The sequence below is a fragment of the Talpa europaea genome (assembly GCF_964194135.1).
Source record: "Talpa europaea genome assembly, chromosome: 7".
Lineage (NCBI taxonomy): Eukaryota > Metazoa > Chordata > Mammalia > Eulipotyphla > Talpidae > Talpa > Talpa europaea.
The window spans coordinates 123,458,619-123,471,888 of NC_140074.1; the positions used below are offsets into that span (position 1 = coordinate 123,458,619).

At 57.7% G+C, this 13,270-nt stretch overlaps 1 protein-coding gene across 10 annotated transcripts in view; it reads left to right on the top strand.

Moving 5' to 3' along the window:
* The window catches only part of MAPT (microtubule associated protein tau), a gene marked incomplete at both ends in the record, with an annotated part of 42,023 nt that overhangs the window by 19,135 nt on the left and 9,618 nt on the right, over nt 1–13,270 (top strand). For 9 of the 10 annotated variants that reach the window (XM_084237264.1, XM_084237265.1, XM_084237263.1 and 6 more), the window contains 2 exons: nt 3,563–3,695; nt 7,032–7,297. In XM_084237264.1, coding sequence (XP_084093390.1) covers nt 3,563–3,695; nt 7,032–7,297 — 399 coding nt within the window. Of the gene's footprint in view, nt 1–3,562; nt 3,696–4,799; nt 4,854–7,031; nt 7,298–13,270 lie in introns of all 10 variants that reach the window. The other variant, XM_084237266.1, reaches the window with a different exon arrangement.

Sequence of the window (13,270 nt, forward strand, 5' to 3'; positions counted from 1 at the left end):
ACAACGCCGCATGGTCTTGGCCAAGGAGCAGGAGCAGCCTCCTCACGGTCTCTCACAAGTGCCTCTGTGCATCTCTCTGTGCACACTCCCTCCCGGCGGTGCCAGGGCGCTAGTCAGGCCACAGGAGCAAGGGCGTGGGCCCTCCTGCCTTCCGCACTGTGCAGTCCACTCAGCTCTGCTCCTAGCTCCCAGGGGGCCCTCTCAGGAAGCCCACATCACAGCACGCAGGACTCCAATCCCAGGTGGCTGCCATAAATGGTGGTGGGGAGATGGGGCCCATTCTGTGCTCCCACCTCTGCAGTGCTCCTCCCCTCTCTGGAGCTGCACCCTCTTCCAGCCTTACCAAAGCAGCATTTGACCAGTGCTGCTGTCAGTCTTCAGAAACCAACCCAAGGAGCAGCAGAGGAAGCAGCTGTGGGCCCAGTGCTGCCTAGGATGCCATGCCCAGCCCTCCAGGTGTTTCTCCCCGCCACGGCCCCACATAGTCACGCCCTTTCACGACTTTGCGTCCTGGAACGTGCCTCTGTGACCGCACAGCAATGCTTTTCGAAAACCCTACTGTGGCCCCTAGACAAGACCTGCTTTTCTTAAAGGAATCTAAGATGCCCAATATAAACCCTGCCTGAAGCATCAGGTCTCGACAGTAATGGAGCCCTGAAGGGTTACCAGATGCAGAACAGAGCCCTAGGAGGGGGCAGCCTGCACTGCCGGCCGCTCCCCAAATTGCCTGCCCTGTAAGAAGCCGGTATCACTGTCCCAAGATGTTGGGGAGGGAGCCGAGGGGACTGCTGGAGCCTGGGGGGGCTCTGCCCTCGTAGCAAGCAGGAATTGTTTACCAGTCACGATGCCCACTTAGGGCCCCCCGCCCCAGACTCACCCAAGCATGAACTCACTCATTCACACACAGGGAACAACGTCCCTGGCCTGCAGATGCTCTCAGTCTCACAGTAAAGGGTCAGATCTCTCAGGAACCTCAGCCAGGCAGCGGGTGCTGCTGTGGAAGGGGCTTTCCTTCCTTGCCACACCCCAGGCATCTCAGCCTGCACCCCTTCCCCTTGCACCCTGCCCCTTCCTTGGACCATCCTGACCACCACTGGCCAAAGAAAGGGCTTTGGCCTTTTCAGTGGGAAATCCAAAGGCCGGGGGCAAACACCCCAAGAAGTCTGAGGAGGCCTCCAGCTGGGCCCCTCTTCTGGAGCCCCACCCTGCAACGCCCCTGGCCTGGCTCTCAGTTTCACCCCTGGGGGCGTGGCCTGCCCCCCCCCAGCCCACCTGTCCCCTGGGGCCTAGCTTTCTGGTCAGAGACCCCCAGAGGCAGTCAGGACAAACCACTCAGCACCCACTGGAGGACTCAAGGGGCAGCTCCCTTTGGGGGGATCATCCAGCTCCCCAGGCCCCCCATCCTACCCAGCCTGTTTCCTTAGGTGGGATGCCTTGGCCAGATTAGGATTCATGTCACCAGAAAGCACGTGTGCGTGCCTATGTGGTGTCAGAATCTCTGTAAGATGCAGGGCAGGCGCGAGCCCGGTTCCAGCAAGTATGATTCTGTGGGGTGGTTAGAAAAAGACCCAGGGTGAGCAGGCCCGAGCGCCCCACTTGGAATTGAGCAGAAAGTGGGGGTACTTCTGACCCATGTCAAGTGGGGGATGTTTTGGGGGAACATTCCAAGAATTGAATACTTTAGCGGTCTCCGCTGACGTTACGGGCACAAAACACCTTTAAACCAGTGGTCTCCAAAGTAGACACAGGGAGAGCCAGCCTGTGGGCCGGACAAAGACCATTCTAGAACTTCCAACCCTCTGTCTTTCAAAAGCTGTGTAAATTTGGTGATGTGCCTTGTGTGTTGTGATCGCGGCGTCGGTGTTACCGATCGGCAACCACAGGGACATCGGGGTGCGTGGTCACTTTCTGTTCTTGAGGACGCGATGCTGGTGAGGGTCCAGGATCCTATTTGAAGATCACTGTTTTAAGCCATTACCTGCGTAGTTATTTTTGGTTACTGTCCTTTTCGGTTTGTTCTGCTCCCCATGTGCTGACTTTTATTTTGATTTTATTTATGTTTATGTTTAAGACATCCACACCTTCCTCTGCTAAAACCCTGAGAAATAGGCCCTGCCTTAGCCCCAAACGCCCCACTCCTGGTAGCTCAGACCCTTTGATCAAACCCTCCAGCCCTGCCGTGTGCCCAGAGCCATCCTCCACTCCTAAACACGGGTCTTCTGTCACACCCCGAACCGGCAGTACTGGAGCAGAGCAGATGAAGCTCAAGGTAAGGAACCACCTTTGACAAGGAATCAGGCTGTGCTGGCGTGGTTTTCAAATGCGTGCTTTTCGCCTCGGAGACCTTCAGATCAGCTCTTAGCTGGAAGCAGTTAAAATCCCAATGGAAGTGGGGAGACGGGGGCGCACTGCCATCCTTCTCTGCCTCCGCCTCCCCGAGTCCAGCTAGAGCAGCTCCTGAGGCGCCCAGTGGGACCCTGGTTTGAAAACCACCACTCTAGTTGGGACCCTCTGGTGACAGGGAGCGCCTCCTGGTGCCCTCACTATGGCTGGATGGCATCACTCTCCGGCAGTGCCCACCCTCCCGTTCACTCCCTCCCGAGCCACCTCGTAGGCCTTGGAAAATGCCGGTGTCGCTGGAGCCTGTGTTATGTGCCAAGGTCACCTGCTGGGGAGCCAAAACCTGCAACCACCCCATGGCAGCCTTGCTGAGCTCGTGCTCATGACCTTTGACTGGTCTGTTGACCGATGCTGGTATTGACCCCTCCCAGGCTCTTCGTGCACATCAGGAATTACTGAAACCTAAGATTGTTTGGGAGAAAACAAAAAGACCACCTCTGGCTTCACTGACACCCTCAGCCAGGCTCAACAAGCAGTGCCCCGGGGCCACTGATCACAGAGACCCTAAGGGGGCCTCCCTGGTGGCACAGGGGTTAAAGTCACAGCACTATGAAGCTATCAGCAGCTACTGCAGTACAAGTTCGATCCCCAGCCAGGGAGCAACCCACATGGCGCAGCAGACCTCTCCTGTCTCGCTTGATGCTCCCCTCAGCAGTGTATTTCAGGCAGCCTGCCTGTTGTGCTCCTCTCTGTCTCTGGTGAATCCTCTTGCCCCCCACACTCTAGCCTGCACCCCAGTTCTTGTATTGTATGCATAAATAAATAAAATAAATCTTAAAAAAAAAAAACAAAACCAAACAGAAGGTCTATTAGAGTCACAGATCAGAGAGCCTCTCAGGAGAGCCAGGAGTGGGTGTCTGCTACTGGCGGACACAGTGGGTCACAAGCCCCACTGTCTGAGAAGCGACGTTGCCTTTTTAGAAAGGACCTGGGCACCATAGCAGTGAATGGCACACAGTCCTCCAGGAGGCGGCAGCAGGCAGGGTGCCAGTGTCTGGGTGGGGCTGTGGGTTTGTGCCCAGCAGACCCTGGTGCTTGTGGAAGATGCTGTCATGTCTGAGACTCGCCGGGCTCAGCCGCACTGTGAGCTGGCGGTGACGCTGGGCCAGGAACTTCTCCCACTCATAAAAATAAAAACCACTCTCGGCGCTTCCATTTGCAGGGGTCGGATAATAAAACCGGATCGAAGATCGCCACACCCCGGGGAGCGGCCCCTCCAGGCCAGAAAGGCCCAGCCAACGCCACCAGGATTCCAGCGAAAACCACACCCAGCCCCAAGACCCCACCGGGCACAGGTGAGCGGCTCTGGCATCCAGGCTGGCACAGCCCCTGGCTCTGAAGGCCCCTGAAGGCCTCTGAAAGCACCGGCAGCTGATGGACGCCTGTGGCTTACGAGAATCCTGTGTCTGTTTTCTCTGTAGCCCTCTGGGCAATTCTCTGAGGTAGATACAGACTCCCCACTTTTTCTCAGTGGAGGAAGGGAGACGGAGTTTGCAACACTGGGTGTAGCCAGCTCGTTCAAAGCATGAGAAAAATGCATGTTGAATAAGGAGCAGGAAAGAAGCTTCTCGGAGCTTCTCTCACCCGAAGTCCAGGGCCCCTGGGGGAGTTCTCAGTCCCCAAATGAGACGCGTGTGCTGAGCTCAAGGACACACGGATAAAACCCCAGGGTCTTAGTGGAACAGGTGCCCGCAGTGCCTGTCTCATGGGCTCCTGTGAGCAGAATCAGTCGGTTATGAGCCCTGGACACAAGGCCTCAGCCGAGTGACTTTGCTTCCACAGTGCTGATGAAGAGCCGTCCTCCTCTGTGGGAGGCAGGCCCAGCCAGGCCCAGCTCCCCATCCCACTGTCCCCAGCTCTTCCCTCATCTCACTGCCCCGGCCACCTGCCTGGCCACCGGGTTTATCCCGCACTCCTGGGCCTGTGGCCTGGGCTGGCTCTGTGGTGCTGGGGGGCTGGTGTCTCTGCTGCTTGTGGCCTGAGGTGTCGGCTCAGACAGGCGTTGGCCGTTAGCGGGTCCACCTTGGGGCAGCGCCGGTAAGGACAACTCTCTAAAGCCAGGTGGGCTAGAAGTGTTTCTCCTCCCGCGCAACAACACACATGACGTGAGCAGAATCATGACTGGATTCGATATATGACCCTTGACATCACACCGAGTGACTGGCCCCCTCACGCGCCCAGAGGCGGGGCTGGAAACAGCCTGCGTGCTCCTCGCGCGCACCTGCCCTGGAGAGGCAGTGGACAGACACCCCCACCTCCCCCCAGGTGGGCTGCTAACGGAGCCCTGGTCCCTGCACCCATGGCCTCGGCTGACGGCCAGCACAGCTGGGCTGAGGAGCTCGTGAAGGGCCCACGTGAGCTTGGTCCTAATGAGACTTGTGTGGGTTTTTCTTTTTAAGCCACCAAGCAAGTGCAGAGGAAGCCGCCCCCCTCGGGGGCCAAGTCGGAGAGAGGTAATTCTGAGCCTGCTCGGCCTGGGGCCCTCTGTGTATGCGGCTTACGTGTGCAGAGCAGGCCCTGCTGTGACACTCACACCCCGCGCCGGGCCCGCAGCAGGCGGGGGCAGCTGCCCGCCTGTCTTGAGCGTGGTTTGTGCGGACGTGTCCATCTGCTGGACCTTGCTAACCCCGCGTGTTCTCATTAACTTCAGGCGGCCCTTGGCATGGGGAGCATGTGCCTGAGCTCTCCTTGGGTGCTGGAGGTTTGGACTGTTCTGGACCAAGTGTGTGTGTGAAATCCCCGCCAGCCCTTACTACATGCATCCGCACACCTGTGGGCTGTCTGCTCCCCCCCTTCTCCAGCTGAGTGCACAAGCTCAGGTCGGTTAAGTGACCTGCCTGCGGCCGCTCGGCAAAAAATGGTGCAGAAAGTGTCAGGCCCCCACCCAGCACAGCTGCTGAGCCTGGAGGCAGAGACCCAGCTCCGGTTTCCTTATGTGGAAAAGGGAAAAGGCCACAGCTCTCCTGTTGCCACTGTCGGGTGCCCAGGCATGGTGCTGTGCCCCTCTGGGCCCCGCAGGCAAACAGTGCACCAAGCTTCAGAGAGATGATAAGAGGGAAAAGTCAAAAGCGAGTTTAGTAATGACGCGTCCACCTCCTGTGACCCAGTCACTTGCTAAGTGGAGTCAGCGGCCGCCTTAAACAGCTTAGCTAAGACAGGGGAGCCAGGGGACAGCGGGGGGGGGGGGGGGGGGGGGGGTAGTGAGGCCTCCGCAGGGAAGGCGCGGTAAGCAGGTACGCAGCTTGAAGCTCTGCCTTCTCCAGGAAAGACGAGATTAAGTCTTCCCAGCACAGCGACAGCGACGCCCTTACAGAGAAGCTGCCCCACCCGGCCTTCAGAGCCCCTCCCAGGAAACTAACCGTTTGCCAAAGACCTATTTTCGGGTGGCAGGTTTTTGCTCCCCTACACCACAGAGCTGAGTCATTTTAGGAATACCCGACAGGCACCGAAATTCAACCCCTGAAAGCATCTGCTTATCACTGGCTTGTTCTCCCTGTGGCCAGAGAAGTGGCTCCTTGGCTGCTCGGCCCTTTGAGCACAGGCTGGGGTCCTGATGGTTACAGACAGATCCTGGTGGGGCCTGGCGGCCAGAGGCTCGGAAGCCCACCACAGAGCTCAGCCGCCCTCAGAGCTGCAGCCGGGCCCGGATCGCCCGGCCTGGCATCCCGCCCAGCAGCTCTCAGAGCTGAGTCTGCTCAAGAATCCCCAGGGAGCTTGGGACAAGCCAGCCTGGCTGCCCCCACTGCACAGATTTTGAATGATCACTTCTGGCTGGGCCCCAGGCCCCTGCATCTTCCTCCCCCGCGCCCCCATACTCTGGACATCCTGATGCAGGATCTCAGGGCCACACCCTGGAAACACTGACCCAGCAGGTAGACAGAACAGCGCGCGACCACAGCGTGATGAGAGCAGGAACGGGAGGAGGCCCTGAGAAGGGAGGGGCTGAGTCTGAGGGTGACCGGCCCTGGAGGGGGGGGGGGGGGCACTGTTTGGGCTGGGCAAAGGGTGTTCTTAGGGAGGGCTTGGTGGCATGAGGCTTGTTGAGAGGGGCGGGTGATGCAGGTGCTGCAGAGGAGTCCAGAGGGGGCAGGGCTCCCCTAGAAAAGGCCTTGAACTTGCCTAAACTCTGAAGGGCCTCGCCCATCCAGCCAGGTGCCGGCTGTGTCCTGACACTGCATCGTCCCTTTTAGGGAAAAGGCCATGTAGACTCGCCCTGGAGTTTCACAAAACAAGTTTGCAGAGTCTCCCACTTGGCCTCACTGCAGGCTTTGTAATTATTTGTTTCTGAGTTGAGGCCCTGAGCTCAGAGAGGGTGAGTGACTTGTCTGAGACCGCACAGCTACTTGGAGCCCGTCTCTTGAACCCCAGGCCGAGGGCAGAGTTGGGCCCCCTCTGGAAGGGGGTTCTGGGCGGTCCTCGATGATCACGCTGTTGCTGAGCGTCTCGGCTCCTGGAGGGCTGGGAAGCGGGGTGTGTCACTAGGCACCACCTCAAGGGCCGCGGCCTGCTGCTGTAGCTGAACTTCCAACCGGCGCCCACCTGCCTAATGGCCTCTGAGTCTGGGCGTGGGCCCTCAGGACAGGCAGCCCCCACACCCCCCATCCTGGCCTCACTCCCTCCTTCCTCTCCAGGCGAATCTGGGAAGTCGGGGGATCGCAGCGGCTACAGCAGCCCCGGGTCTCCAGGCACTCCTGGCAGCCGCTCCCGCACGCCCTCCCTGCCCACCCCGCCCACCCGGGAGCCCAAGAAGGTGGCGGTGGTCCGCACGCCCCCCAAGTCGCCGTCTTCAGCCAAGAGCCGCCTGCAGACCGCCCCTGTGCCCATGCCAGACCTGAAGAACGTCAGGTCCAAGATCGGCTCCACTGAAAACCTGAAGCACCAGCCCGGCGGCGGCAAGGTAAGGCGGGCGAGGCGGGCCTGCAGGCTGGCGCGGGCGGCCACAGGACGGCAGGAGGCGTGGGGGCTATGGCAGGGCGGCGGCGGGTGGGCCTGGCTCCCACCGCTCACACAGCAGACTCGGGGCGTCTTCCGAGGACAGATGGTCTGGGGTGACGGTTCACGTGTCCATGAGGCTGTGGGTGCCTGCTCAGGGGAGACAGTCTTGTTCTTTTCTCCCCCGTTTCTGCCCTTGCTGAAGGGACAGGATCTCGGATTCCAGGGCGGGGCTGCACGACCTGGGGCCAGAGGTTCTGGTCCCCGGTGTTCAGAAGACGCCAGTCGAGCAGCCGGTGGGCGTCTCTGGTATTGACCCGACATTTGTTTGGGTGAAGTTTCTCTCTGTTCCTCAATTCTGGGAACACTCAGGGAAGCCCTGAGTGTTCTTCCACTTTGAACAACTGATTCTTGCCGGGGTGAGTGTGTGCTTGGGAAATCTTCGGGTCTCCTAAAAGTGGAGAGACATGAGCTTCCAAGGGCTTGAGGTGGAGACCGGGCCGCCCCAGGCCCTTCCCCCCTCTTGTCCCTGGTCCCCCGTATTCATGTTCCCCGGGCCGACTTGCACCACAGGCTGCGTCTGAGGCAACAGAAATGTGTTTCCTCATAGTTGTGCAGATAGAAGTCCAAGTTCAAGGGGCTGGTTTCTCCAGAGGCCTCCCCGAGGCCCGCAGCTGGCCACCTTCCCTCCAGTGTCTCTGTCCCACCGGCCTTTCTGATAATGCTGTTGGATCAGGCCCACCCCAGGGGCCTCATCTCCACTAAATGACCTATTTCAAGACCCTGTCTCCAAATATACTTCCATGCTGAGCTCCAGGGGGCTGGGAATACAGCACACGAATTTAGGGGGACCCCATTCAGCCCCAGACAGCCTTCCTGACCAGTGCTAGGGTGGGGGATGGAGAAAGAAGAGGCGCCCTGGATGGAGGCGGGATGCAGAGGAGTGAGACTCCACTCTCCAGCCCACAGCCTGTGGGCGTCCGGGCTGGCCGTCGCCAGGGCAAGGAGCCTCCTGGAGAGCTGGGGCTTCACGGAGTCCTGAGCACCTTTTCCCTTCCATCTGCCGGGCTGGGCGCCACATGGGGTCGCTGCTCTAGGACCCGTCACCGTGGAGGGAGCACCTGGGGGCTAGAGCACCAGGTCCCGGGGTCACTGGGGCTGGACCCTGGGGGCTGGACAGGGGCCGCGTCTGCTTCCCTGGTGTGCAGATCTCCTTCCCAAGGGACCCCGGGCAGCTGCACTGGGCACTGAGGGGGCTTGAGCCGACCCCTCGGTGAAGCCTGGGGCACCAAGGCGCCCCCAGGGGGAGGGCCTCGGGTGTTCCCCACCAGGGAACCGGGAGTCCCGGGGGGCCCTGCTCTCATCGCCAGCAGGACTCCTTGCTCCCCTTCTGAAAAGTGAAAACCAACCCCCTGCAGCCAGATCTGCACCACTGAGAAGACAGCCCTGAGCCCGGGCACCCGCAGGGCAGGGGAGCCAGCTCTGGCAGCAGCTCCCGCCACAGCCCGACCCCCAGGGAAGGGGACAGAGGGGTCCACAAAGTCCCCTTTGGGGGCGGGACCGCACTCCAGGCTTGAGCGCAGAGTGGAGGGCGAGGGAGGAGCCCAGGGGCCCTCTCCAGAAGGGTCAGAGGAGAAAGGGTGACTTTCCCGGGACTTCTGAGGAGGAGGAGTGGAGTGTGGCTGTGGAGGAGAAACTCTGTCCCTTAAGGTCCAGGGAAAACCTGGAAAGTTGAGACAAAGGAAGCCTCTGGGGCAGCAAGGACAGGCCAAGGGAAGATGAAAAGAGGAAGGGAAAGGAAGAAGATTTGTGAAGCGTCCCAGCCTCCTGCGCCTGGACGGGGCCTCCCCACCTCCTCCAGATCTGCAGGCCCCCAGCCGCCCTGGTGCCACCCGCCAGCCAGCACCCTGCCGGTGGGGCCGCCTAAGGGGCCGCACCCCAGAACCACACCAGGGAAGGGCAAGCGGGAGACACAGGCTTGTCAACCTCAGAGACTGGGAGCCTCCCCAGATAATACCCCTTATTGGCTCTGCGTCTCTTTTCTGCCTCGCGCTTTTCTGTTCCACGATTTTCTGCACAGAACACGTGCTGCTTGAAGAGGCAGAGTGACGTCACTTTCAGAGGCGCATGCAGGTCGTCCTTGACCATAGTCAGAGGACTAATGGGGTCCACCAGGGTGGGGGGGCCAGAGCTCAGCTGACTTTCAGAGCAAAACAGAGCCAGGGCTGGCTGGGCGCGGCCCGCTGGAGCACGCCGGGTCCCACGAGACGTAAGGGGCGCTGAGCACTGATGGAGCGGCGGGGACGGCTGCACCCGGGGCATGGCTTCTCATCCCCCAGGAGCATGGAGAAGAAAGCGGGTAGGGAAGGAAGGGGGTCGCCTGCAGAGAGCCTCAGGTATGGCTGAGAGCTTGGGCGTCCCCATCAGATTTGAATGGGGGCGGGGGGAGGCAGAACCGGCGCAGCAGCCCCTCTGTGTGGTCTGTGGAGAGCACTTAGGGAGGCACGTAGGCAGGACACCATCCTGGGTGAATGAGCACACCTGGGCGCGAGGCTGCCTGGTCAAGAGGACTGGGCGGGGCGGGTTCTCTGGGCTGCTAAGGGTGAGAACGGATGGGCAGGGTCATTGCCAGAAAGGGGCAAAGGGATGGTGAGGCTGGCTCTGACCAGATGGGGTTACAGTCACTACCTCTGAGGATGTCCAGGCCAGTAGCCAGGATGCCAGGACCAGCAGGATAGAACCTACCAGCAACTGCAGGCTTCCAAAACCTTGGGCTGCAATACCCCAGATGGCCATGAGATGGCGACGGAACCCCATAAACCTCTGTCTCCATCCTGGAGAAAGTTACCCCTACAATTATATTGCCTTGATTAGCAAAGTCCCAGTTGTCATTATTAAAAGCACACATGTATGTAGAGCATATACGTGGAGTAAATACAATGAATCTGTACCTGAGGTAGTTCGCCCGGCGTCCTGGGTGAAGGCCGGGATTCAGGGGGCCCAGCGCTGAGAGGTCATGCCCTACAGTGGGGGGTTGGGGAGGAGCCAGCCTGGGCTCCTCTGGCCACCTCTGGGTCAGTATCTGAGACCCTCTGTGCATCTCTCCTCGTAAATGGCATCTGTGTTTCTGGGGAAAAAAAAAAAACAAACACATGTAAAGTGGATCATTTTAAAGGAAATTGGCGTTGTCACTGTTTAAAAAGGAAGTTAATCATTCAAAGGTGAGTCCCTAGTTATTCGATCTCTTCCTTGTCTGCTTGACGTGGCAGGATTAGATAAGTTTCCTGTGTCCGTTTTCAGGCTCTTAGGCTTGGAGGCTCGCTGTGGGTGTCCAGGGCTCAGGTGAGCCCTGCTAGGGCATCCCAGCTTCCCGTCCTCAGCCCAAGGTTGCAAATGAGAAAGTGGCCTCTGCAGGCCGACCGTGAATGCAGGCCTCCCAGGGGCAGCCTGGGCCTCTCTGCCAGCCTGGGAGATGGGGGAGGGCGACACTATCAGTAGCACCTGCAGACCGGAACCCAACAGAAACCGGAAGCCAGGTCAAGGCGCTGTGAGGGGGTGGGGTGGCTTTGGTTCTCTGGAAAATGGATTAAAGCCACGTGGAGCCAGCCTCAGCCCAGCCCAGCCCAGCCCCTCTTCCAGGGTCAAGCCCTGACCACAGGAATCTGTCCCTTGACTCAATGTTCCCTGGAGCTTAAAAACACTGTTCTCTCCTCTGATGAGTATTTTCAGTGTCTTTTCAAAGCTGAAACACGTTACTCTGAGAAACTGTTCCAGGATTCCAATTTTGTTACACCAGCCATTACACCATTACCTCTTTTTCTCTTTTCTGCAAATCTAAACATTCTGTGAAGGGTGTTGATGCAGTCTGTCGACCAGCAGTGACTCAGGTGTGCTGTGTGACATCTTCAGGGCTACTGCCAGATATGAGGCACCTGTGTTTCTGAAAAAACCATGTAGAGCACCCTGCCTTTTTTGTGGGATTGGAACAAGAAAAAGCCACATGGAAAAGTCATTGCTGTTACTGTATTTATGTGTGTTGTAGATCTTGTTCATTATTTAATACCTCGCGATTCATCAGTAGAGAAAAACAGGGTTATCTCCCTTGAAAAACCCAAATGTTTTCTTGTCAGATAAGGACAGTTGAGACTTACCATTTCCCTTTCTTGCCTTGGCTTCCAGGAAGCAGTTTTGTAATTGGGACTCCTGATGACCTCCCCTCCTTTTTACCATTATTTTGTAAAGTTTGTTTTATTATCATGTATTTTCTAGTTCTTTGAGAACACAGGCAATCTTGCCTCTGAGACTTATCCAGGGAGAAGTTATGAATACACAAAGATCCCCAAAGGAGGGTTCAGGTGGTGTATAGGACAGGGAGAGGGGCAGCCCAAACCCCGCAAACCTGCCTATTCTAAATAGGTTTTGCCATCCGCCGCATCAGTACAAAACATATGAGATTTTAATGAAAAGGAACATCAGTACAATTAGTAAACAGTACAGGAAAGGCAAAGAGTCTAGTTTTTAAATGAAGCACCCAAAGTTACCCGTCCCCTCATGGGTAAAACTCCATCCATATGGGATCAGCCCAGAACAAGGCCCCAAAGCCTGCCCCAAGTCTAAAGCATCTTCCAGTGGGGACCCACAGAAAAGGGTCAGAAACCACCAGACAAGCCCGGAAGGAAAAGAGCAAAATCAACATCAAGATAAAAGCTGCCATTGTCACCTCCCCACGGGCCTCACCCACGTCTGTGTCACCCAGTCCACGACCAAAAGACAAGCGCAGTTTCTTCACGTGTTTCTTGGCTCCATGCGCCTCCTCCAGGGCTCCTCCTGGCTCCATCCTTCTTCCTTCCTTCCTCAGTCTCCTCTGCATCCTCTTCTCTTCCTGCTCAGCTCCACCCTCCCTTGGGTGGGGCAGGGAACCTGGAACCTCCCCCTTTCCTGGGGACCACCCTGTTACAGGGGACTCCCTAAAGTCCACAGGTGATATGAATTGATTCCATGACATGATGTGAAAAGCTGGTGCAACAACACACCTGAAGAGGCAGAGACTCCAAACCCCAAATCACATACTGTTTTGTAAACCAATGTTCCTTTCCTCCATACACAGTAATGCAATCCAAAAAGAAAGAGAATCTGCTAAGGGTGACAGCAGCTACTTGGGAGAAAGCGGGGTCCCCCTCCTCCCAGGGAGCCTGGGCTGAGGTGACTCCCCGCTGGCAGGAGAGGACAGCAGTGTTTGCCAAGAGAGTTGTTTTTGTTTGACTTGAGAACAGCTCAGGTGAAACTGTTGTCACACAGGTAGCTGTGGCCACGGAAACGCCCAAATCTAGGCTTTTGTGGGGGTGGCCGCCCTGCTTTGAGCAGTGATGTGGGTTCCCGGCAGGAGCCCCAGGGGGAAGCAGGGCACCTGGGGGAGTCCCCACCGGAGTGCTTAACAACTCAGGCAGGACAAGAACCGAAAGCAGGTGCACAGAGAGAAATAACAATTTTTAAAAGGGGAATGAGAAGAGAGAGAGATGAACTGATGCACATGTCCTACCAGGAACCCGTCGAGACACCAGGGTGCAAGCTGAAAATAAGGAGAGCGAGTCGACTCCAGGTGCACAGAGTTATAACCCCAACAAGGCTGCTTACCTGCTCCCAGTCCCGGGGCCCTTGGGGAAGTCAGGAGCACGGCATGCTGGGAGTTGTAGTTCCCACATGCAGAGCCCTTCCCTGCACGTGGGGGTGACTTCTGTAAAAATCTTCAAGGGGTGGAATTCAGGCATCCCTGATCAGCTGCTGGGAATTGGTTCCTCCTCTGATCAGCTGCTGGGAATTGGTTCCTTCCTCCTGCAGATATTTATCCAACCTCTCAAGGCTCTTGTATTTACATTTAAAAAGCAGAGAAGAAATCATAAAGGAAGAATTTGAGTATATGACACTGTAAACATTTGAA